The sequence below is a fragment of the Pseudophryne corroboree genome, chromosome 9 (genome assembly GCF_028390025.1).
Source record: "Pseudophryne corroboree isolate aPseCor3 chromosome 9, aPseCor3.hap2, whole genome shotgun sequence".
NCBI classification, from domain to species: domain Eukaryota; kingdom Metazoa; phylum Chordata; class Amphibia; order Anura; family Myobatrachidae; genus Pseudophryne; species Pseudophryne corroboree.
The window spans coordinates 74809524-74835453 of NC_086452.1; the positions used below are offsets into that span (position 1 = coordinate 74809524).

Here is a 25930-nt window from a genome sequence, read left to right on the forward strand (position 1 = left end):
CAGGGACCGTATATCTTGCCAATAATGACCATGTACATCATTTATCCACCGGGGGGGGGGGGGTCGACCCAGCGTCAACCGTAGTAGCGACGCTGGGTTGAATCCCTGATGATGCAGCGGACAGGCATCGGAGGGACAAGCACTGTCACTGCATTCGATAATTGATACATCCATGCGATGTAATCAATTATTGCAGTGCGGATTCGGACGATTTTATCACACCACATCTGCATCCATGGATGCGGATGGTGATACATAGGCCCCTAATTCCCTTATAAATTTATAAAGTGTCAGTTGTGGGGAGAGCCTTGGGGCATGAGGCGCCCTATGCTACACTGGCTGCGCCACTTCAGGGCATCACTACTTAACACCTATATTAACATTTGAAATCACTTTCTTTGTTTTTTTATCTATGTATATTTTCTCACACATTTTTCACTCTTGTAACACTCCTAACACTGATCCCGCTGCTTTCACTTATCTGATACTTTCTAACACTTCACTGTTATCTTTCATTCCTGTGGTGCCCTGTGCTCCAGATGTGAATGCTTATCTGGGACTTGCCAGATAAAGAGGTGACCTGGACGTTGGTAGACAAGCCCATATCTTTGATGCTGAAAATCTCTCATGTGCTACTGATCCCCAATTAAAAAGCACAATGACGTGACTTCTCTGTTGAAAGAAATGATGCCTGAAGAGCGGGAAAGTGCGATCCTCTATGTAATCTGAAGTGTGAGAAATGGACTTTCAGGAGTGGATGTTTACATTGTGGATATAGGAATAGGGAAAGTGTAATAAGTCCATGTCTAGTTTTAGAGATTTTTAGAGGTTTTATGAGAAGGGTATAAATTCCCTGTGAGACTGCTTCCTCCTCATACCTTGACAAAGATACCTGTGTGTATCGAAACACGTTGGTGAGGAGGGGCCCTGCAGACTGAGGACTACTATCCAGGATGGAGGAACTAGTTCCGGGGATGCTTAAGGTTTTTCCGATAATCCTGTGCTATTGTCTACACTTTATGGTAGACCATTCCATTTGGTAGGAGTCCTTATGTTTTGCTGTATGCCATCTGGGCCGTGTTTATAAGCTGTATTTGTCTACTTATGCTTAGTAGACCACTTATTATGGTGGGAGGCTAATTGTATCTGTATTTGTGTAATAAATTTAAATTGTGGTTTTACACTATGGTGGTGATTTCTTATATCCACATATAATTTAGAGATGAGCGGGTTCGGTTTCTCTGAATCCGAACCCGCCAGAACTTCATGTTTTTTTTCACGGGTCCGAGCAACTCGGATCTTCCCGCCTTGCTCGGTTAACCCGAGCGCGCCCGAACGTCATCATGACGCTGTCGGATTCTCGCGAGGCTCGGATTCTATCGCGAGACTCGGATTCTATATAAGGAGCCGCGCGTCGCCGCCATTTTCACACGTGCATTGAGATTGATAGGGAGAGGACGTGGCTGGCGTCCTCTCCATTTAGATTATAAAAGACTGAGAGAGATTTACTGGAGCTGACTAGGAGGAGTACTGTTACTGTAGAAGTGTAGAGACTGAGTGGAGAGAGTTTACTAGTGAGGACAGTGCAGTTTACTTTATAATCCGTTCTCTGCCTGAAAAAAGCGATACACAGCACACAGTGACTCAGTCACATACCATATCTGTGTGCACTGCTCAGGCTCAGGCCAGTGTGCTGCATCATCTATTATCTATATATAATATTATATATATCTGTCTGACTGCTCAGCTCACACAGCTTATAATTGTGGGGGAGACTGGGGAGCACTACTGCAGTGCCAGTTATAGGTTATAGCAGGAGCCAGGAGTACATAATATATTATATAGTGAGTGACCACCAGACACACAGTGCAGTTTATTTAATATATCCGTTCTCTGCCTGAAAAAAGCGATACACACAGTGACTCAGTCAGTCACATACCATATCTGTGTGCACTGCTCAGGCTCAGGCCAGTGTGCTGCATCATCTATTATCTATATATAATATTATATATATCTGTCTGACTGCTCAGCTCACACAGCTTATAATTGTGGGGGAGACTGGGGAGCACTACTGCAGTGCCAGTTATAGGTTATAGCAGGAGCCAGGAGTACATAATATATTATATAGTGAGTGACCACCAGACACACAGTGCAGTTTATTTAATATATCCGTTCTCTGCCCGAAAAAAGCGATACACACAGTGACTCAGTCAGTCACATACCATATCTGTGTGCACTGCTCAGGCTCAGGCCAGTGTGCTGCATCATCTATTATCTATATATAATATTATATATATCTGTCTGACTGCTCAGCTCACACAGCTTATAATTGTGGGGGAGACTGGGGAGCACTACTGCAGTGCCAGTTATAGGTTATAGCAGGAGCCAGGAGTACATAATATATTATATAGTGAGTGACCACCAGACACACAGTGCAGTTTATTTAATATATCCGTTCTCTGCCTGTTTTGTTTATACAACATAAGGGTGGGTGGGAGGGCCCAAGGACAATTCCATCTTGCACCTCTTTTTTCTTTTCTTTTTCTTTGCATCATGTGCTGATTGGGGAGGGTTTTTTGGAAGGGACATCCTGCGTGACACTGCAGTGCCACTCCTAGATGGGCCCGGTGTTTGTGTCGGCCACTAGGGTCGCTAATCTTACTCACACAGTCAGCTACCTCATTGCGCCTCTTTTTTTCTTTGCGTCATGTGCTGTTTGGGGAGGGTTTTTTGGAAGATACATCCTGCGTGACACTGCAGTGCCACTCCTAGATGGGCCCGGTGTTTGTGTCGGCCACTAGGGTCGCTAATCTTACTCACACAGCTACCTCATTGCGCCTCTTTTTTTCTTTGCGTCATGTGCTGTTTGGGGAGGGTTTTTTGGAAGGGACATCCTGCGTGACACTGCAGTGCCACTCCTAGATGGGCCCGGTGTTTGTGTCGGCCACTAGGGTCGCTTATCTTACTCACACAGCGACCTCGGTGCAAATTTTAGGACTAAAAATAATATTGTGAGGTGTGAGGTATTCAGAATAGACTGAAAATGAGTGTAAATTATGGTTTTTGAGGTTAATAATACTTTGGGATCAAAATGACCCCCAAATTCTATGATTTAAGCTGTTTTTTAGTGTTTTTTGAAAAAAACACCCGAATCCAAAACACACCCGAATCCGACAAAAAAAATTCGGTGAGGTTTTGCCAAAACGCGTTCGAACCCAAAACACGGCCGCGGAACCGAACCCAAAACCAAAACACAAAACCCGAAAAATTTCAGGCGCTCATCTCTAATATAATTCCGGAGGAATCATTATCAGAAGTAACAGGAAGAAGACACCATTTGAAAAAACCCATGGTCATCTTCATTCCTGCACACACATATGGTCTATCATTAACCTGGTAGACATCCCGACGGGTACGAGTTTCCCTTAGAAAATACTCCATTGAAAATGTTGTGATGTTATTACACTATTGTGTTCTGTTTATTTCTCTTTGAGGTCCTAGGGCCCATTGAAAAATATACACCCCGAGATTGATCCAGCCTTTTTCACTTAAGTATCATTTGTGTGCGCTACTTGTATGGGGGTTCTCTTCTGTTTTTTGTTTGGTTTGTGGAATAGAGGTGGAACTCCATTCCTTCACTAAAAGTAGCAGCCACTGTGCGCAATTGTGACTTTCTACGCTTGTGTTTCTAGATGGGCCAAGTGGTTCTTGCCTGCCCTCACATTCTTTGTTTCTGTGTTTCTGAAATAGTATTTTAATTACCTACCGGTAAATCCTTTTCTCGTAGTCCGTAGAGGATACTGGGGTCCACATTAGTACCATGGGGTATAGATGGGTCCACTAGGAGCTTTGGCACTTTAAGAAATTAACAGTGTGGGCTGGCTCCTCCCTCTATGCCCCTCCTACCAGACTCAGTCTAAAAACTGTGCCCGAGGAGACAGACATACCTTGAGAGAAGGATTGAAAGGCCAGTGGTGAGATTCGAACCAGCACACACAAACCAAGAGGAAAGTCATGCTAACCAAACTTGAACAGGAACAGCAACAGCTGAACCAACAACAATACTTAACCAGGTAACTGTGCAGGAAACATGAAGCACCGGGCGCCCAATATACTCTACGGACTACGAGAAAAGGATTTACCGGTAGGTAATTAAAATCCTATTTTCTCTTACATCCTAGAGGATACTGGGGTCCACATTAGTACCATGGGGATGTACCAAAGCTCCCAAACCGGGTGGGAGAGTGCAGAGGTTCCTGCAGAACTGATTGACCAAATTCAAGGTCCTCAGCGGCCAAAGTATCGAACTTGTAGAACTTAGCAAACGTGTTTGAACCCAACCAAGTAGCTGCTCGGCAGAGCTGTAAAGCCGAGACACCCCGGGCAGCCGCCCAGGAAGAACACACTGCCCTAGTAGAGTGGGCCTGTACAGATTTTAGACATGGCAAACCTGCTGTGGAATAAGCATGCTAGATAGTAAGCCTGATCCAGCGTGCAATTGTCTGCTTTGAAGCAGGACACCCAATTTTATTGGGATCATAAAGAATAAACAGCGAGTCCGATTTTCTGTGACGAGCTGTTCGCTTTACGTATACCTTCAAAGCCCTCACAACATGTAGGGACTTTAAGGTAGAGGAGGTGTCGGTAACCACCATAATAGGCTGGTTGATATGAAATGCTGACACCACCTTCAGCTCGATCCTCATGAAAAATCAAATAGGGGCTCTTGTGAGACAATACCCCCAGTTCCGACACCCGCCTGGCTGAAGCCAGGGCCAACAGTGTAACGGTCTTCCACGTAATAAACTTTACGTCCACCTCCTGTACGGGCACAAACCATTCTGATTGGAGGAACTGCAACACCATGTTGAGATCCCAAGGTGCCGTGGGAGGCACAAAGGGCGGTTGAATGGCCAGAACACCTTTCAAGAACGTGTGAACCTCAGGGAGGGAAGCCAATTGTTTTTGGAAGAAAATGGACAAGGCAGAAATCTGGACTTTTATGGAGCCCAGGCGTAAGCCCACATCCACACCTGACTGCAGAAAAAGCAGAAAATGTCCCAGTTGAAATTCCTCCGTAGGAAATTTCCTGTTCTCACACCAAGAGACGTATTTCTTCCAAATACGGTGGTAATGCCTAGATGTTACTCCTTTTCTGGCTTGGATCAAAGTTGTAATAACCTTATCCAGGATTCCTTTCTGGGCTAGATATTGACGCTCAACTTCCATACCGTCAAACGTAGCCATGGTAAGTCTTGGTAGACGAACGGCCCCTGTTGCAGGAGATCCTCTTGAAGAGGTAGAGGCCACGGATCCTCCAGGAGCATGTCCAGTAGATCTGCGTACCAAGCCTGTCTTGGCCAGTCCGGAGCAATGAGAATTGCTTGAACCCTTTACCTTTTTATTCACTAGAGAATCTTTGGGATCAATGGCAGTGGCGGAAACACATACACCATCTGGTAGATCCATGAGGATGCCAGAGCATCCACCGCCACTGCCTGTGGGTCCCTCGACCTGGAACAATACTGCTGGAGCTTCTTGTTTAGACGAGAGGCCATCATGTCGATTTGTGGAAAGCCCCACCGATGTGTCAAGCACCCGAACACCTCCGGGCAGAGGGCCCACTCTCCTGGGTGGAGGTAGTGTCTGCTGAGGAAGTCTGCTTCCCAGTTGTCTACTCCCGGAATGAAGATTGCCGACAATGCCACCGCGTGTCTTTCTGCCGAGAGGAGAATTCTTGTCACCTCTGACATTGCTGCTCTGCTCTTCGTTCCGCCTTGTCGGTTTATATACGTTACTGCCATCACATTGAAAGGCTTGATCTTGAAGAAGAGGTGATGCCTGTAGAAGCGCGTTGTATATGGCCCTTAGTTCCAGAATGTTGATCGGAAGAATGGCGTCCTAACTTGACCATTTTCCTTGGAACTGTTCCCCCTGGGTGACTGCTCCCCAACCTCTGAGACTTGTGTCTGTGGTTAGCAGAATCCCATTTTGAATCCCGAACCTTTGGCCCTTGGGCAGGTAAGAAGTCTGAAGCCACCATAAAGGAGAAACCCTGGCTCTTGGCGACAGACGTATCCTCTGGTGCATGTGGAGATGCGATCCGGACCATTTGTCCAACAGATCCAGTTGGAAGGGCCTTGCGTGAAACTTTCCTTACTGTAGCACCTCGTAGGCAGCTACCATCTTCCCCAGAAGGCGAATGCAGAGATGCACCGATATCCGGGTTGGTTTCAAGACATCCTGCACCATCGACTGGATTACCAATGCCTTTTCCAATGTAAGGAATACCTTCTGTGCCTCCGTATCCAGTATCATCCCCAGGAACGGAAGCCTCCGTGTTGGTTCCAGGTGAGATTTTGGTAGGTTCAGAATCCACCAGTGATGCCGGAGTAGTCGAGTTGAGAGGGCAATGTCATCCAACAACCTCTCCCTGGATGGTGCCTTGATCAGCAGGTCGTCTAGGTACGGAATTATGTTCACTCCCTGTTTGCAGAGGAGAAACATCATCTCTGCCATTACCTTGGTGAACACCCTCGGTGTTGTGGAGAGGCCAAATGGTAATGCCTGGAACTGGTAGTGACAGTCCTGTACTGCAAACCTTAGATAAGTCTGATGAGGCGGCCAGATTGGAATATGAAGGTACGCATCCTTGATGTCCAGAGACACCAAGAATTCCCCTTCCTCCAGACCTGAGATCACCACTCTCAGAGACTCCATCTTGAATTTGAACACCCGTAAATACGGGTTCAATGACTTGAGGTTTAAAATGGGTCTCACCGAACCGTCCGGCTTCGGTACAACAAACAGGTTGGAATAATAACCTTTATTCTGCAGCTGAGATGGAACTGGAACAATAACCTGAGTCCGTACCAGTTTTTGGATTGCATTCTGTAAAATTATACCTGCCTTTGGAGAAGCTGGTAAGCCTCATTTGAAGAAGTTGTTAGGTGGGAGTTCCTGAAACTCTAGTCTCTAACCCTGGGTGATAAGCTCTATGACCCAGGGATCCTGGCATGATGTCGCCCAGATGTGACTGAAATCTCTTAACCGGGCTCCCACATGCCTGTCTTCCAGGCAGTGTGGTCCACCATCATGCTGATGGCTTAGAGGAAGCAGAACCTGAGTGCTGTTCCTGTGAACCTGCAGTCGCTGGTTTCTTGGGTTTACTTCTATAACCTTTGAAGGTTGTAGAAGAACCTTTAGCCTTATTTTTACATTTTGCTGTCCGAAAGGACTGCAGAGTAGGAGCCGAGTAGGTCTTCCTATGTGGAGGAGCTGCGGAAGGAAGGTATGTAGACTTACCCGCTGTAGCCTTGGATATCCACGTATCCAGTTCATCTCCAAACAGGGCCTCACCTGTGAATGGTAGGCTTTCCACACCTATTCTGGAATCCGCATCCGCAGTCCACTGACGTAGCCATAGGCCTCTGCATGATGTCAGTGCCATGGCCGTGGTGCGTGCATTTAGCAAGCCTATCTCTTCTATGGCCTCAACCATAAAACTTGCAGAGTTAGTTATATAGTGTAAGAGTAAAAGAATCTCCCCTTTAGGTAAGGAATTGAAACCCTCCAGTAGGGTACCTGACCATTTTGCAATGGCTCTTGTGATCCAAGCACAAGCTATAGTAGGTCTCTGGGCTACTCCCGCAACTGTGTACATAGATTTTAGAGTGGTCTCAATCTTGCGGTCAGCCACGTCTTTTAAGGAGGCTACCCCGGGACAGGCAAGACTGTCTTGCGTGACAACCTAGGTACCGTAGCATCAACAATCGGTGGGTTTTCCCATTTTTTCCTATCATCCTGAGGAAAAGGGAAGGATGTAATTAACCTTTTAAGGATCTGAAACTTATTGTCAGGATTAACCGAAGTTTCTTCAAATGGGGAATTTATTTCCTGAGATGCAGGGAAAGTAACAGAGGATTTCTTTTTCACATTAAAACAAGATTCCTCATCCTCTCCTGTCACTGTGTCATCCTTGATGTGCAGGACTTTCCTAATAGCTTCTATCAGGGCCTGTAGTCCTTGTGACAGGGCGCATTCCCCCCACCTAAGTCCACCTCACCCTCCTCTGGGTATGACACATCATCATCAGTGTCAGCCTGCAGGATTTGGGCCAGAGTACGCTTTTGTGGACAAATGGCAGAGGTATGAGACGCTGGCATGGGACTTGAATCTCTATTCATCAGGTCATCCATAGACTGTCTTAACTGTTGCGTCTCTTTCTCAGTATGGGACAATTTATTAGAAATATCTGAGATCATCCCTTTTAGAGAATCCAACCATGCTGGTTCGGATCCACTAGTCAGAGAATATGTACTACCCTGAGTACATTGTAGTGATCCACCTGGAGAAGAAAAACACGCTGCAGTGCATGAAACACACATCTTGCCAGCCATTGTAATGTGAAAGTATACACCACACACACAGGAGAAAAGTTAAGCTCAGTTAACCCAAACAGAGCCCTTCTAGGGGAACACAGAGAATGATGGAGCCAGCCACACAGCGCCCTTCTTGCTAAAGCTGAGCTTAGCTGGGTCGCAGACTAAATACCCTTAATAGGGTACTAGTATTTCTATACTGCTTCCCCTCCTTCTATGACCCCCCGGTACCGCTGAGGTAATCTGGAGTCTTTGTGGAAGAGCTGCGTGTCTCTGTCAGGCTGTTCAGTGAGAGCTGCAGAGGGAAAATGGCGCTGGTGAGCCACTGGATCCGCTCAAAGTGAAGCCCCGCCCCTGTAATGGCGCATGGTCTTCCCCATTTTTTTTATACTGGCTGAAGTTATATGTGTGGTTTACAGTGGGTTAGAAACTTAGTGCTAGTGTGGGTATAGTTGTTGCTTCAGCGCGCTCCTCACAGCGGAACATGTTATGTCTCTGAAGCCTGGAGCCGCAGCCTGTCAGCGCTGAGCTCCTACCCTCAAGCCGCCAGGGGTGGTGGCGTGCTGCAGGACTGTACGGTCGCCATGGTGGGGCTTGCGAATAGGTCCCTCAGGAGCTATGTCCAGTCAGCAGGGAACAGGACCATTAACCCTAAAGGAGGTTGGGCCGTTCCATCCACCCCCCCGGGCACATTTTCTAAACTGACTGAGTCTGGTAGGAGGGGCATAGAGGGAGGAGCCAGACCACCGTATTAATTTCTTAAAGTGCGAAGGCTCCTAGTGGATCCGTCTATACCCCATGGTACTAATGTGAACCCCAGTATCCTCTAGGACGTAAGAGAAATAATGTTTGATAGCGATGTGCTTTTATCTTCCGTGGTGCTTTGTACTAGCAGACATGTCTATAACACCGTATTGTCGCATAGGATGCTGGGAGCTTCTTTTGGGTTTAAGGCAGGCATGTCCAAACTGCGGCCCTCCAGCTGTTGAGAAACTACACATCCCAGCATACCCTGACACAGCTTTAGCATTCTCTGACAGCAAAACTGTGTCAGGGCATGCTGGGATATGTAGTTTCACAACAGCTGGAGGGCCGCAGTTTGGACATGCCTGGTTTAAGGGGTCTACTCATGAAGCAGTGAAAAAAGTGGCGAAAAGGACCAATTGAGAAGTTGCCCATGGCAACCAATCAGCTTTGAAGGAAGCCTTTATCAAGTAGATTTTATAAAATGTAAGAGAGATGCTGATAGGTATAGGTATTTTAATGAAAGTACTTTTAATGCAAAGTGCTACTTTTGCTGCTTTAGTCAAGGCTTCTGCTTCTGTTGAAGATAAAGCAAGTGTTGGTTGTTTTTTTACTTGACCATCTTATCGCTACGCCTGCTAATTCAAATAGTATAAGAACATCTGTCGTCTTAATCTACTCCCCAATTTAAATTGCAGAATACTGTATTTTAAGTAAAAGTTTTAGGTGGCGATTTATCACCATCCGCATCTGAGGATGTGGATGTGAGGTGATAAAATAGACCCAATGCTCAATGCAGTTATTGATGACATTGCATGGACATACCTCCCAACTTTCTTTTCCTGTGGAGCGGGACACTCGCGTGGCGAAGCCGCGCGCGCTCCCGAAAAGGGGGCGTGACCAACAAAAAGGGGCGTGGCTTCGCGGAGGACCCGCAATCGCGAGTCACGCCCCCGTTTTCGTCACTGAGGGGGCATGCCCAGCGCTCTGGCATGCTCCCTCTCCCTCTGACTCCACTGAATAGACGCTGTGCGCATGCGCACAGCGTCTATTCACCGCTGCTCTGCTAAGCAGGGCAGCGAGAGACGGAGCCTCCCAACTGCCCCCCCCCCCCACCGCGGGACACTGCGGCCCGCGGGTGGGACAGCGGAACAGTCCCCAAAAAACGGGACTGTCCCACGAAAATCGAGACAGTTGGGAGGTATGCATGGATGTATCAATAATCACATGTAGGGACAGAGCTTGCAAGAAAACTCTGTCCCTGCGATGCCTCTCCACAGCAATATTGGGATATTTTTCATAAAAAGGGTGTGCTGCTCATGCGCCACCGCTATCGCTGCAACTGCCTCTGCCGGGTTGACCCCCCTTCCCTACATACTTACCCAGTGAACAGTGCTCTGGTGTGCTTCTCCTGGTCATGTGATCTTTGACTCCTGCACTGTGACCCGGTCATTTGACGATGCAAGCTGCTGCAAATGCTGATTTACAGTGTCAGATGACTGGGGTCACAGTGCAGCAGCAGGCGATCAGCTGACCAGCACCGATCACCGAGGAATTTAAGTATATTTAAAAAATATATATATATTTTTTACACAGTGATCAGCTTGTGCTGATCACCAGAGCTAGGTCACCGCACAGCTTTCTCTGCCTAGAAAAAGCTGTGCAGAAGGCTGCATACCGCAAAGAGCCTTGTGATTATGACAGCTGGAGCTGACGTAATTATCGCAGAGCTCACTGCAGTATTTTTTGACAATTTTCTTTAAGTAAATTCGTCCATATCGCATTTCCTATTATAAGTATGGGAAATGCAATGTCGTTACTTAAAAAATGAGAATTAAAGGGTGACTCATGTCAGGTTTCTTATCGGTCCATGCTACAATCAGTGTTTTCCCTGTCACTGCAACTGCTGGTGCACTAATCTTTAGATAAACCATTGTATGAACTGCCTCAGCCCAAAATTATTGTTCAGCATTGCACGGGTTCTTTCCACTATAGTGAAGATTGGCACGTAGGGTGGCCAATCCCGAGATCGGGATAGCCAATTTTGTCTTAAAATTGGCCAGGATTGAATCCCGGGATTGGAGCTTCCATGGTCGGGATTTGGGCCAATGCTATATTTTTATGGCAGGCAGCGTCTGAGCCGGTTCAGCATACGCCGGTTCAGCAGACGCTGCCTGGCTTCCCCTGCCCCCGCTGTGCGCACTGCGCAGCATGACGTGGTGTTAGAGCTCAAGCTGCGCAGCACAGTGCAAGCCGCACTGCCAGCTGGAGTGCCCTCACCCGCTGCCTGTCACCCAAACTCGCCGACAGCACCACTGCCTGCCGTCTGGACCCATCGACAGCCGGACTTGGGGAGGGTAAGTATTTTTTCCCCTTTTTTTTACTAGCCAACAGGTATCCCGGGATTGACTGTTTTTCAATCCTGAGCCCCGGGATAGACAAAACGGCCCAGGATTGGATTCCCTGTTTGCATGCTTACTTACGCCGTTATGTTCTGGTTTATATAACATGGTTAGCTAAACTTCTCTCATGAAGTCCGAAAACTTTTATTTTGGTGATCTCCTCCACTGTTGCATCTTAAAGTCTTTAGTTTGTAACCTGTTTGAGTTTCTACTAAATTCTTGTAGTCCGCAATTTTATGTGTCACTTCACTTTTTGCTCTTATGAAGTACACATGGGTCATCCTCGTAAAATCATTTATTAGTGTCATGAAATATCTGAATCCACTAAACGATTCATAGGACCACATACATCTGTGTGCACCAATCATAGTGATGCACCGATTTCGGGAAGGGGCATACCCTTGATGCAACCATCGCATACTGGATGATCAGGATTGCTTATGGTCATTCTTGTCACCATTCCTTCTTGAAGTTTTTGTATGTTCCCATACTCTAAATGTCCCAATCACCTATGCCACAGTTCCGGGTCAGGTGGACGGGAGGTCACGTGTCCTGACTGCTGAGTCAGCAGCAGTCATCGCATAACACTGCTCAGTTTCTAAGATATAGAGTTGCTAGCATTGGGTAACAGTAGCTATTACTGTCCCTTTGTTATTACGCACTGTACACTTGCCTTCTGCAATTTTGTAGTTTTTCTTCTCACGCATACTAATGGAGATTCAGTTAGTTCCAAGATCTGGAAATTCTTCAATATCTGTGACTACACTTTTGCCTTTGCTTTTTAGGTTCACTGTAATTTCCCCGACTTTAGATGATGTGAGGACTTTGACCCAGATTCTTCTGAATGTGATGTTCACATTCACTCAATGAGTCAAACAATTTTTCATTGCAACTAAAATGTCTAGTGGCCCCTGAGTCCATATACAGCAGTCTCTTTTTGGGCTGTTGGCTATGTTCAAAGCTGACTCACTTTTGTTAGAATGCTTTTTCTGCATACCATGGTAACTCATGGTGTCACCCCCCATGGACTTTCTCCCATATCACACCACACGCAACCCTTAGAAATGTTTTTGTACTAGTTTTACTTGTAAATCATAATTCCTGTATATCACTGAATGCGATGGCAATAGTAGTGACATATGACCCTATTCAGGTCATATGTCACTACTATTAAAAGCAGAATCTGCAATCGTTTTTGTAGCATGCTGGGGTCCGTCCAGGATGCTAATTGGCATCCAGCGATGCGATCTCAATTATTTTGCGATCACTTCGCTGAAGCGGATACGAAGGATAACCCCCTGCAGACGTAGCTAGGCTGCGTATGCAGGCGATGCACCGCCATTTTTCGGGTTGCAGTGGCTGCGTGTGATGTCACATAGCCGCCCCAAAAAAGCTCTGATCCCCTTTCCCAACCACGACCTGCTACGCCGGCCCCCAATGAAAGTGCAGTCCTTCAGGGATGCGACCGCACTTTGATTGCATGCTCACTGTCAGTGTGGTGCATTTTAGCAATTTTATTGCTAAAATTAAATGCGACCAGAATTATGTCCATAATTGAGTATGAGCCGAAATTCACATTATAGAACACAGAATGAGATATTACTCTATAATAAGCAGGTCCAGGGGTGTAACTAGATATATTGTAGGCCCAAGGCAAAATTTTGTAAGGGCCCTTGTGTACCACCCTGTGGTGAAAAATGTATATAACACATGGGAGAGAGAATTGACTACACAGGAGAGGAATGAGTTAAACATCCTGTGAGGGGTGGACCTAGCTGTGAGGAAGTACAGCCCTTAGGAAAAGGGGAGGGTTAGGATATATATAGGCCAGAAGTGGCCATTTTGGGTCTCTTTGCTAGTGATTTGTCTTGGGGTGAGTGCTGCTGTGCCGAACTTCACTCCTTTAATTCTCATTGGTTGTATTCTTTTATTATATTGTACTGACATGGCCTCCAGCCGCCCACGCCGGACCGCTGGTGCCCCAGCCCGTTACCAGTCTGCTGAGGCTGGTCCCGGGGCAGGGGTGTTTGTCTCTTATGCCGTCCCTTCCCCTGGGGCCTCTCAGATGGCAGGGGGCACCGGACATAGAGGGCGCTCCGCTGGCGAGCCGGTGGACGAGCCTGCCGCAGCGGGCAGGCACGGCCGGCGTTCCGAGGCGGCTCGGCGGTCTGGCCTCCCGGAGAGGGGCGGGCAACAGCCCTCGCCTCCGGGTCCGGCCATGACTGCAGTGGATTCGGGCGCGCCCCACCGGGCGCTCGTCGGTGTCCACTGGTGTTGCTCCCGCTCCCTCACGCTTGCTGGGGCCGGATAGAGGCCCCAGGCGGAGAGTGAGAACCGGGCGGGAGCTCGGGCAGGCGGATGCGGGCCTAGCTGGGCCAGTCGAGGGGTCAACGGAAGAGACCTCAGCTGAGGGCGCCCGGCCGGAAGCGATGGGGCGCGCGCACGACGTGCGCGCGGGCCCATGCGCGGCTCCGGCGGCGTCTCTCGCGCACGTGTGCGCGCAGCGGCGCCGCAGCCCTCTGTGTTCCCCCAGCCCTCTCCGTTATGGCCGGATTCCGGCATAGCGAGGGGGGGGAGGAGGCCTGGCAGGGATCAACCAGGTTTTATGGGGACTGAGATGTTAACACCACAGCCACGGGTGGAGCCTGCTGTATGTAGCAGTGCGGGGGGCACAGGTTTGAGGGCATCTAGGTACTCCCGGCGCGCGGCCTACCCTGCTTTCGGAGCTAGCTCCATCCGGCGGGGGAGGGGCCTCCGCGAGGGGGTAGAAGAGGATACAGGTGCAACTCCCAGGGGCCGGGGGCGGGACGGTTCCGGACGGATATCCGTTTTTGAGTTTCCCAATGTTGAGGACTCCCCCCCTCGGGGCCGACCTGGCCGCAGTGCGGAGGGGTCTGGGTTGCCGATGCCCAGTGGTGGGACTATTCGGCGCGTGCCCCCGGCACGGCATCCCTCAGGAGACGGCGCAGCGTCCCGGAGTCGCGCTGACCCGCCCGGTGCGTTTGCGTCGGCCCTGGCCACGGTGGTGGCGGCGCTGGCCCCGCTCGCCGCTGCCCCGGAGCTCGAGGGCGGTTCCGGGGGGGTGGCGGGTGGATCGGGCGCTAATACCATTTCAGCCGCCCAGAGGGTAGCGCGCGCGTGTCGAGAGCTGGGAGCGGCCGCGGCACAGCTGCATCTGCAGCCAAGGCAGGGCGAGACCGTGCGGTCATCTGGTACGTCTGCCCCCAGCTGGGATAGGCGCGTTCCACTGTTGTTGTCCGGGTCCTCTCCCCCTCTTCTGCCCACAGATCGTCAGGAGGATACAGGGCTATCGGAATCGGAAGATGAGGATGCTGCGCACGTCACGCCTGAGGAATACGGATCCGACCAGTCTACGGCTTCAGGTGAGGTGGAGCAGTCAGGGTCGGTTCATGGTACGTGCTCGTGTTCGCACAGCTCTTCCTCTTCCTCCTCTTCTTCCTCTTCTTCCTCCTCTTCCCTGGCGTCAGCAGCGTCCGACGTCAGTAGCACGACTAAGGCGAAGAAGAGGGCGACCAAATACGCCAAGAAGGCGGCTTGGCAGCAGGAGAGGCGTAAGAGGCGACGGCGGCTTAGCAGGGACTCTCGCAGGGCCAAGAAGCGACGCGACCTGCCCGGCGTGGTCCGCTGCGAATATACTGCAGTCATGCGGGGGCTTAGGGACAGCTGCCGCAGGAAGATTAGTAGGGGGGACTATGTAGATGTGTTCGTCTTAACCAAAGACGCTAAAAAAGATTTCAAGGCGGCAACTGCTAAGAAGGGCATCGGGGCCGAGGCGTTCCGGAACTTCGATAACTGGCTGGTGGGTTTTTGGGTTTTCGCGGCTTGTTACCTCGAGGACAGGCCAGAGGAACACATGAATGTCATTCGGTACCTGCATCTAGTGCATGATATGCAACGCACGTCTGCGGGTACCGAATGGCGGAGATATGATGAAGAATTCCGGGAGAAGCAGGACGGGTTGTACGTTATGGACTTCGGGTTCAAGGACGTGGAGGTTTGGCTCAAGGTCACTAGGGCCTCGCAACAGGGCAAGGAGCCCCGGAGCGCAGGGGCGGACGGACACCGCGCTGGGTCGTCCGCCCATGTGCCCGGCGCGGACGGCGGGTCGGCCAAGCCAGGTAGGTCGGCCGTCCGGACAGGGAGGCAGCCCGCAACGAAAGGAATCTGTTTCGCGTTTAACAACGCGACATGTTCATATGGCAAGCAGTGTCGATTCCGGCATGCTTGCCTCCATTGCGGCGGTTCCCACCCGGCATCATCCTGCTTCAAGAGTAGTCGGCAAGGCCCCCGGGCTAAGCAATCCTACCCAAGAACGGCATCTGGCGGGAGCGCTCCGCAGAGCGCCAACGCCAATTAAGTTAGATGCGATGGGCAGATGGTTGGATTGGTATCCAAATAGGGCTGATGCCATGTTTTTATATTCAGGTTTTCGTTTTGGTTTCCGCTTGCCTGTTGCGAGCGAAGTTACGGTTCGGGCCCATAGGAACCTCCAGTCTGCTCGAGCCTTACCTTTGGTGCTACGTGAAAAAGTCGATAAGGAGGTCAGGCTGGGCAGGATGGAGGGGCCGTTTACAGCACCCCCAGTGGAGGACTTAGTCATCTCCCCGGTGGGGGTGGTCCCCAAGAAAACGCCCGGTTCTTTTCGACTGATTCAACATCTTTCCTACTCAGCGGGGGCGTCGGTCAATGACGCCATACCTCCGGCTCATTGCTCGGTAGTGTATCAGTCGTTTGACGAGGCGCTCGATCTGGTCCGCAGCTACGGCGCTGGGGCCCTCATGGCAAAGATTGATGTGGAATCCGCTTTTAGGTTGCTGCCCCTCCATCCGGACTCATTCCGCTTTATGGGTTTCCGGATTGGATCGGAATATTTCATTGACAAATGTTTGCCGATGGGATGTTCCGTTTCATGCTCGTATTTCGAACGTTTCAGCACCTTCCTGCATTGGTGCGTGGAATCTTCGTCGGGTGGTCACGGAGTTGCCCACTACCTTGATGATTTCCTTTGTACGGGACCGGCGAATTCGCCACGATGCGGCGACTTGCTTTTCAGTATACGAGCATTGTTTTGTCACTTCGGAGTACCAGTGGCCGAGGACAAAACGGAGGGGCCGGTGTCTTGCCTGTCCTTTTTAGGGATCGAGATTGACACGGTGGAGGGCGCGTGTCGCCTGCCTCTGGACAAGGTGGCTAAGCTGCGCGACGCCATTGGCCGTTTCATGGGTTCGCGCAAGGTTAAGCTGCGGCAGGCGCAATCCTTGCTGGGCATGTTTAACTTTGCTTGTCGGGTCATTCCGATGGGCAGGGTTTTCTGCCGGAAGCTCGAAAGAGCGACTGCGGGGTGTGCCAGACCGCACCACTTTGTCCGCTTGTCCGCTGAGATAAAACGGGATCTGGCCGTGTGGGCCTCGTTCCTACAGGATTTCAACGGCGTGCGCATATGGCAGGCCCCAACGGTCGACAGCACTAGATTGCAGCTGTTCACCGACGCGGCGGGAGCCTCCGGTTTTGGCTGCTATCTGGAGGGAGCTTGGTGCGCGGCACCATGGCCGGCGGACTGGCATCAAGCGGGTTTGACTAAGGACCTTCTGCTCCTGGAACTTTTCCCCATCATGGTTGCGCTGGAAATCTGGGGCGAGTGGCTGGCTCATCGCAGCATCTTGTTCAGATGCGACAATCTCGGCGTGGTGCACGCGATTAACAACCAGAGGGCGAAATCGCTAGTGGTGCTAAGGGTACTAGGGCAGTTGCTGTTGACTTGCCTACGCAAGAACGTGTGGTTTCGCGCGCAACACGTGCCAGGTCTGGAGAATGGGGTCGCTGACGCACTTTCACGAGGGCAATGGGATAGGTTTTTCTTGTTGGCTCCCGAGGCCGACGAACGGAGTTTTCATTGTCCCGATTATGTCTGGCAGGTCATCGGGCCGGACTGGAAGGTCTAGCACTGCGATCGGTCGCGCCATCCACGCTTAAAGCTTACAACCAAGCCTGGAGCGAATGGGAAGAATTTGCTAGAGGACGGAAGCAACGAGGTAAGAGCGGGCATCGGATGATGCTTTCTTTTATTTGGCAGCTTTATGTGTCGGGCAGGTCTAGAGCGGTGGTTTCCCGGTACTTGGCTGGCATTGCGTTCTTCTGCAGAATTAAGGGCGTTCCCGATGTGACGAAAAGTGGGATTCTGCTTAGGGCGATGAAAGGATGGGCGCGCGTTGCGCCTGCGCCGCCTGAAAGGAGGCGGCCCATTGATGCGGCCTTGCTGCCAGGCATCATTGGGGCGGTCGGAGCCATCGCATCGTCTATGTTTGAATCGCTGCTTTTTAGATTGGCGTTCTCCATGGCTTACCACGGTGCCTTTAGGATATAGGAGTTGGTAGCGCCTTCTAAGCAAACGGATTCGCGCTTGCTAGTAGGGGACGTGGTGGTGAGTGGGAGGTCCTTGCTGTGCAGATTGCGACCCTCTAAGACGGACCAAGTGGGGAGAGGCCGATGGGTCACCTTGGTTTCGGCACTTGAGGAGAGCATATGCCCAGTGCGGTTGGCAGTGCAATATGAGGCAGTAAGGCCCGATTGTCGGGGGTCGTGGTTGCTGCACTATGACGGGCTGCCACTAACGAAGTTTCAATTTCGGTGGATGATGGGTCGCTGTCTGACGAGCTTGGGCCTTTCGCCCTCCCACTTCGGTACACACTCCTTCCGCATAGGGGCTGCGACGGCAGCTGCGGCGGCGGGTCTTTCGGGGTCACAAATCCAGGTGGTGGGACGATGGAAGTCGTCCTGTTATAAGCGATACATTCGCCCCGTCGCCTGAGATATTTTGCTCAGGCGTAGTTTGTCTTATAAAAGTTAGAGTAAGATCATGTTGGTCTTGTGTTTATGCATATGTTATGTTTGTTGTACGTTGGTTTGTTTACCCGTGTGTGATCCTACTCAGGGATTAGCCACTCGCCGCTGCTGGCGTGAGCCGGCAGCGGGGGTCTGGAGTTATTTTGCGATTTTGCCTGACTTGACGGACTGAATTCTAATCATTAATTCGGCTGATCTGTTCTAATCTAAGTCCCTCAGCAGGTTTTTATGCTTTCACCTCCAGCTGAGTTACTTCATGTTTTACCCCTTTTTATACCCCCCCACCCCTGTTTAATTTTGTTTTGTTTCTTTTGCCTTTCCCTTCGTGTGTTAATGTTTTGCTTCAAATCAGCTAGAAGCTCGTGAGATCGGCTAGGCCGTGACTGCTGCGACATTTGGAAGCAATAAAAAATTTTTCTTTTTCACAGATCCTTCAGGTTAACGCAATTACAAGTTATGGCGTAGAATTCTAGTAACAAATCTTACCCCTTTTTCCTCCTTTTCAGGTTGTTTCGCTGATGGCCTGCCCGTTTGGGTGGTCGGCCACTCGTATGTCTTTTGGGCAGCAAGGTTTTTGGCCTCTGATAGGGCTCAGAGGTTTCCTGGAGGTCAGGGAATCAGATGGTTTGGTTGGCGAGGAATGATGTGGAAAGATATGATGAGTAGACTAGTCAGTCAGGCCAGCAAGCATGGAGTTCCCAAGGTTCTGGTTGTCCATTTAGGTGGCAACGACCTAGGGAAGAGGACTTCCTTGGAGTTACGGTGGGCCATGATACAAGATCTGGCAAGGGTGGCCGCAGCATGGACCAATTGTGTATTGGTATTTTCCCTGATGGTGCCAAGGTTGAGTTGGCGAGGTGTGGAGGACGGACGCGTAATAGATGAGGCCAGGAAAAAGGTGAACGGGGCAGTGGCGAAGTGGGTCTTGGCCCACGGAGGTAAAGTGGTTCGCCACCCTAGGATTCGGTTCCGAGACAGTCACCTTTTTCGGCCTGATGGTGTACATCTATCCAATGAGGGGATGATGTTTTTCCTGGAGGATCTGTTCTTAGTGTTGCAGGAGTAGGGTAGGTTATGGTGGCGGTGCGAGGACTCTGGGATGGAGTCCTTCGCTTTTGGCGGAAAAGAACGGCAGTTTGTTAGTTGTATGGTTTTTTATAGGTAGTAAGTTTCAGTGCTATATGGTTTAGGTGCACTCACCTCCATCGACTTAATGGCCGCTCGACCACCCATCCGGGAGGCAGCGGCAGGGCACCCAGGAGCGGTGGGAAGTCACTGTGGGGGTTGTGTTGACACCTATTACCGATTTTGATAGGGTGCTGGACGGTTCGGTCAGTTTACCATTTTAAGTTTACCAATAGTTTAATAGAGCCGTTCTTTTTTCTGCCACCATTATGCCGGCTGATTCGGCATCTTAACAAACTTTTTTCCAATTACAGGTTTTGCTATGGTTAGGGTCAAATAAATAGCTAGCAATTTTTCTGCCAAAATCAAGTCTCCGTGTCTTTATTTACTGGTATAAGAGGTATCTAAGGTTTACTTGAATAAAGGGGGTCCACCAAATATCACTAGGATGTTTAGGAGAGAGAATTGACTACATAGGAGAGGAATGAGTTAAACATCCTGTGAGGGGTGGACCTAGCTGTGAGGAAGTACAGCCCTTAGGAAAAGGGGAGGGTTAGGATATATATAGGCCAGAAGTGGCCATTTTGGGTCTCTTTGCTAGTGATTTGTCTTCCCGCCCTCCCGCCCTATGGGTAGAGGTTGTGTTTTGGACACGGAGTGCATTGGCGTCTAATTGTCTGGCTGGGTTTATTCGTTGGCTATTTATCGGCGGAAAAGAACGGCAGTTTGTTAGTTGTATGGTTTTTTATAGGTAGTAAGTTTCAGTGCTATATGGTTTAGGTGCACTCACCTCCATCGACTTAATGGCCGCTCGACCACCCATCCGGGAGGCAGCGGCAGGGCACCCAGGAGCGGTGGGAAGTCACTGTGGGGGTTGTGTTGACACCTATTACCGATTTTGATAGGGTGCTGGACGGTTCGGTCAGTTTACCATTTTAAGTTTACCAATAGTTTAATAGAGCCGTTCTTTTTTCTGCCACCATTATGCCGGCTGATTCGGCATCTTAACAAACTTTTTTCCAATTACAGGTTTTGCTATGGTTAGGGTCAAATAAATAGCTAGCAATTTTTCTGCCAAAATCAAGTCTCCGTGTCTTTATTTACTGGTATAAGAGGTATCTAAGGTTTACTTGAATAAAGGGGGTCCACCAAATATCACTAGGATGTTTATAACTTTGACAGGGATGGTGGGCCCCTCTCAGCTCTGGGCCCCATAACTGCTGCACTCCCTGCACCTATGGTAGCTACGAACTTGTCTCAGTCTGTGGCTTCCTGCTGTCTCCATACCCCACCTCACATCTTGTTGCTGTCCCTGTCACACACAGCTCTGTCCTCACTAACATATCACTCATCTCCTGATATACTCTGTAATGCTGGGTGACCCTGCTCCTTCCAATATATGACTTTCAGTCTGTGGCTCCTGCAGCCTCCATTCCCCTCAACACATCATGTCATTGCTCCTGTCACATGCAGCCTTGTCCTCACTAATACATCCCTCATCTCCTGATATAGTACTACAGCATGTGCTACTGCGGGCCCTACTCCTACCCCAATATAACTTGCCGCCTCTATTACCCTTCTCACATAATATCATAAGCCCTATAACAACCTGTCCTTTCCTCACTAACACACCACCCATCTCCTGATATACTCTGTGCTGCTGGGGAATGGGAGTGTGGCAGTCTGGATTTATTTTACAGTTTATAATTTGATATAAAAAAAAAAAAAAAACCCACACACACACACTAAGGAATGAAAAACAAAAACACATAGTACATTTTGTAGGAGATTCTGTGGGACCATTACATTCTTTTGAGAGTAAAGTGGTGTCGTAATTTTTTTGTATCAAAATTATACTATAATTTAATGGTTGTTGTTATTATTATTATTTATTAGTATTGTTGTTTTCTTAGAAAACATCTGTTATGAATGTAATGCTGAGTATATACACTGATAGATAGATCTGCAGATCAATGGATCTGCAGATATATCTATAGTCTGATTGGGCAGTGTGTTGTGCAAACACAATGGTGGTCATTCCGAGTTGATCGCTAGCTGCATTTGTTTGCTGTGCAGCGATGAGGCAAAAAATCAGCACTTCTGCGCATGCGGCGCAATGCGCACCCGTGGCGTACTATTACAACGAACGATGTAGTTTCACACAAGGTCTAGCGAAGCTTTTCAGTTGCACTGCTGGCCGCAGAGTGATTGACAGGAAGAGGGCGTTTCTGGGTGTCAACTGTCCGTTTTCAGGGAGTGTTCGGAAAAACGCAGGCGTGCCAGGAAAAATGCAGGCGTGGCTGGGCGAACGCAGGGCGTGTTTGTGACGTCAGAACAGGAACTGAACAGTCTAAATAGGAACAAAATATCTCCCTACCCGACCTCTCCGCTCTGCACAAGATCTACGTCTCTCATCCACACGCATTACTTGTTCACACTCAAAATTACAGGACTTTATCCAGGCTTCACCCACTCTGTGGAATGCCCTCCCACGCACAGTAAGACTCGCCTCTAGTCTCCAAACCTTTAAATGTTCCCTGAAAACTCACCTCTTCAGACAAGCCTATCAAATTCCAGACCCACCCACATAACCTTCAGTGCTTCCCTATCTAATTACATCCTCTGTAGAGTATTCATAACATCACATATCTTGTCTTTCTTTAGTCTCACACCCTCCTGACACTTGGATAACTTTGTGGGGTATCATCATACAACCCATTAATAACCTAGCAATCTGGTGGACCATTATGCAATAGGTAGCATCTATCCTTGTGTATCTATCTATGCCTATTTCCCTATAGATTGTAAGCTTGCGAGCAGGGCCTTCCTACCTCTATGTCTGTCTGTTTTTACCAAATTTTGTTTTATTACTGTTGTTCTAATTGTAAAGCGCAACGGAATATGCTGCGCTATATAAGAAACTGTTAATAAATAAATAATAAATAAACAGTCTGAAGTGATCACAAGCGCTGAGTAGGTCTGAAGCTACTCTGAAACTGCACAACATTTTTTTGTAGCCGCTCTGCGATCCTTTCGTTCGCACTTCTGCGAAGCTAAAATACACTCCCAGTGGGCGGCGGCATAGCGTTTGCACGGCTGCTAAAAACTGCTAGCGAGCGAACAACTCGGAATGACCACCAATGCCCGATCCGTTGTGACTGACATCACAAACCGGGTAGACATTTTACATGCGCCCGCCCAGTTGAGCTGCCAGTTACCGCCGGCTTGGGCAGAAAGGGTACGGTGGCGGGGTCGGCTGACCGCCTGTACACACAGACCGATGCACCAATATTTCTGTACATATATTGGTCATCGTGTGTGCTGCAGGGACGACGCGATATGTCTGTGAACTACGGCATTCACGGACATATCATTGATACACACTGGCCGATGGACCAGCTATATATCGTCCAGTGTGTGTACGCACCTTTAGGGTGATTTAAAACAAAGTTGTTAATTTGTTATTTTTGTAATGGAAAATGTCCCTGCTATTAAATTCATAGACTTGCTAAACAAATGGCTTTTGTATTATCCCCCCACATCTACTTACTATTGGCCAGAGGATGTAGGACAGGATCCTCTTCACCACATTGGGCATGAAACAGAGACGAGCGGTTTCCTCCAGGTTGGGGTCTATGATGTTGTTCTTACTAATAGGAACAAAAAAAAATAAGGGCGTCATATAAAGTGGTTCCTGTATTTATAGTCACTAACGCCCGTCACATAACTACATACCCTCCCAATAAAATGCTGGCCCATTAGTGACGTACAGTCAGATGGGAACACAACACCAGTCCAATAGATGTCCAGATGGATAAGTATACCAAAAGTCCTCCACCAACACATTTCAACCAAATACCTTGCAAGAGACCTGTCCATTTCCATCAGCCAATCAAAAGTAGTTACGTAGTGCAAGGGATGCTCAATTATGCAAACTTACTTTTATTATATGTGATCTGCATTAGAGTTCCCATACTCTCCCCACCCCAGTTCTCTAAACGCAAGTGGTCATAGGTGTCATATACAATACACACAGTGGTGCCGAGATAGGAGGAAGCGGGCAATAACTACCAGGGCCCAAGCTTGCTGGAGGGTCCTTGCCTGGTCTGAATGAGCTGCTAAGGGGGACAAATGTCCATTGGTATAACTGCCACTACCGGCGCCCTCTGTGTGGTCACGTAGTGGGAAAAGCAATTCTTAACAAAATTTGTTAGGGGTGTGGCAACTTCTTCCCCAGATTTGGCCATGTGCCCTTCAAAGTACCCAGCCTGTGGCATTTTCAGTGGCCCTGTTTATGCACACACTCATAAGCGGATACTGGATGTGCCAGTGTTCTGTGTACTATGGGGGGTCATTCTGACCCGATCGCACGCTGCAGTTTTTCGCAGCGTAGCGTTCGGGTCAGAACTGTGCATGCGCCAGCGCCGCAGTGCGCTGGCGCATGGCCGCCCGTCGCTGCGCTACGATCGCCTCTGCCTGATTGACAGGCAGAGGCGGTCGATGGACGGGGGGGGGGGCGAAACGGTGGCGTTTTGCTGCCGTTTCGTGGACGCAGTCCGGCCAACGCAGGTGTGGCCGGACCGTGCGGGTAGTGTCCCTCAGCGGCTGCGTGACATCACACGTAGCTTTTTCGGGCCAGGGAGCGAAGAGTAGCTCCCGGCCAGCTCGCTAAAGCTGTGCTGGCCGGGAGCTACTCTTGAAGTGCAACGGCATCGCCGCTGTGCGATGCCTTTGCACTTCTGCGGGGAAGCCAGCACTGACATGCGGGGCGGGATAGCCCTGTGCTGGGCGTCACCCGCATGTCTGAGTTCATGATCGTAGCTGTGCTAAATTTAGCACAGCTACGATCAACTCGGAATGACCCCGTACATGTGCAGAGGCATTTTATTTCATGCTATTGTTTGTAGAATTCCTCTTACAATTTATTTGCTGCGGTTTCCCCTTTATCTCCAAGTATCGCCTTCCAGAACACCTCATATGCATAATCCACTCGTGGAGGCTTGAACGGGATCAGCTGAAATTAAAACAGATTATATTAATGTCATTTTTATAATACAGTGTATGAACGAATTCTACCCGGGGACTGGTAGACTCTTATTACTGTATGTTGTAAGTTTATAATTGAAGAGGAAATGGTGAAATTGTGTGGAGGGGGATGAATGCAAGAGGATTTTTGGACATTTAGGGGGACATTTACTAAGCAGTGATAAGACCGGAGAAGTGAGCCAGTGGAGAAGTTGCCCATGGCAACCAATCAGCACTGTAGTAACATCTATAATTTGCATACTATAAAATGATACAGAGCTGCTGATTGGTTGATGGGGCCACTTCTCCACTGGCTCACTTCTCCGCTCTCATCACTGCTTAGTAAATGTCCCCCAATCCCTTACTCCAAGGCTATTGGGTTATGTTTAACCCCAGACTCCTCTTCTACTCAGGGACACTGACCGCTCTGCCGGGCCCCGGTACAGGGAAATGGGCATGGTCAATGGGCTGAAGTGTGTCCAGACCCCCTCCTTACAAAATATAAAAAAGCTATGTATTACGTGCAGCCGTGAAGTGGTTGCATGCCGCACAGGGGGCGCTGGTGCCTGATCAGGTGGGCAGCGGCGGGCATGGCAGGATGTGCGGGTGTGATCGCTCCCCCATACAGGGAGAGAGAGCACTGACTGCTGCTGCAGCGGCCTCTCTCCCCAACCCAGCACACAGCACTGAGCAGCTAAGGAGAGAGGCGGCTGCAGCAGCAGTCCGTTCTCTCTCTCTCCCTGCCCAAAGTGCGGGTCTCTGCAAGGGAAAGGGGGGAAGGGGGGGAGAGGAGGGCCATGCTCCCACCGACCCCTCTAACAGGCCCAGGCCCTGGTAAAGAGTACCTGCTCCAAGCAACCAACCTCTCCCTTCTCTTGGCGCCACACCTTCCCACTTACCTGACAATGTCTCAATTCGCATCTAGCTCAGAAAGGACAGAAGTAAAGAAGAAGAAAAGAACAAGGATAACATATTGCAGGGTGAATTGGTCTGTCCTGCTAGTATAAAGAAGTTCAACAGTACAAAACCCCTTTTCTCCTTCTTCAGTAGGGAGCGCAGACAATTGATGTCTCAAAGCCCCCATCAATTGGAAGACGGGAATGCCTAGGAATAAACATCTATAGCAGGGGTGGCCAACCAGTCACAGGCAAAGAGCCAGAAAAGATATGTAGTCAAGGGCAAGAGCCAGTATCATGCGCGCGCAAAAATGTGGGCATGGCCTAGTTTTCACAAAGCCACACCCCATTTTGTGCGCACACCTTTCGGTATGATGTTTGTAGGAGTATGAGCTTGTGTCATAACTCCGTTTTTAGTCATGTTATACAGTACCAAATACATATAATGCCCCAGTACAGTGCCACATATATATAAAAATGCCAAAAAATGGGT

General features: G+C 49.4%; 1 protein-coding gene across 2 annotated transcripts in view; it reads right to left on the minus strand.

Annotated features, from left to right (window-relative positions):
- The window catches only part of LOC134957546 (vitamin D3 hydroxylase-associated protein-like), a 179169-nt gene that overhangs the window by 107300 nt on the left and 45939 nt on the right, over positions 1 to 25930 (minus strand). For both annotated transcript variants that reach the window (XM_063939525.1, XM_063939526.1), the window contains exons 9-10: positions 24436 to 24530; positions 23067 to 23166 (exon numbers count right to left, since the gene is read on the minus strand). In XM_063939525.1, coding sequence (XP_063795595.1) covers positions 23067 to 23166; positions 24436 to 24530 — 195 coding nt within the window. The remainder of the gene's footprint in view (positions 1 to 23066; positions 23167 to 24435; positions 24531 to 25930) is intronic.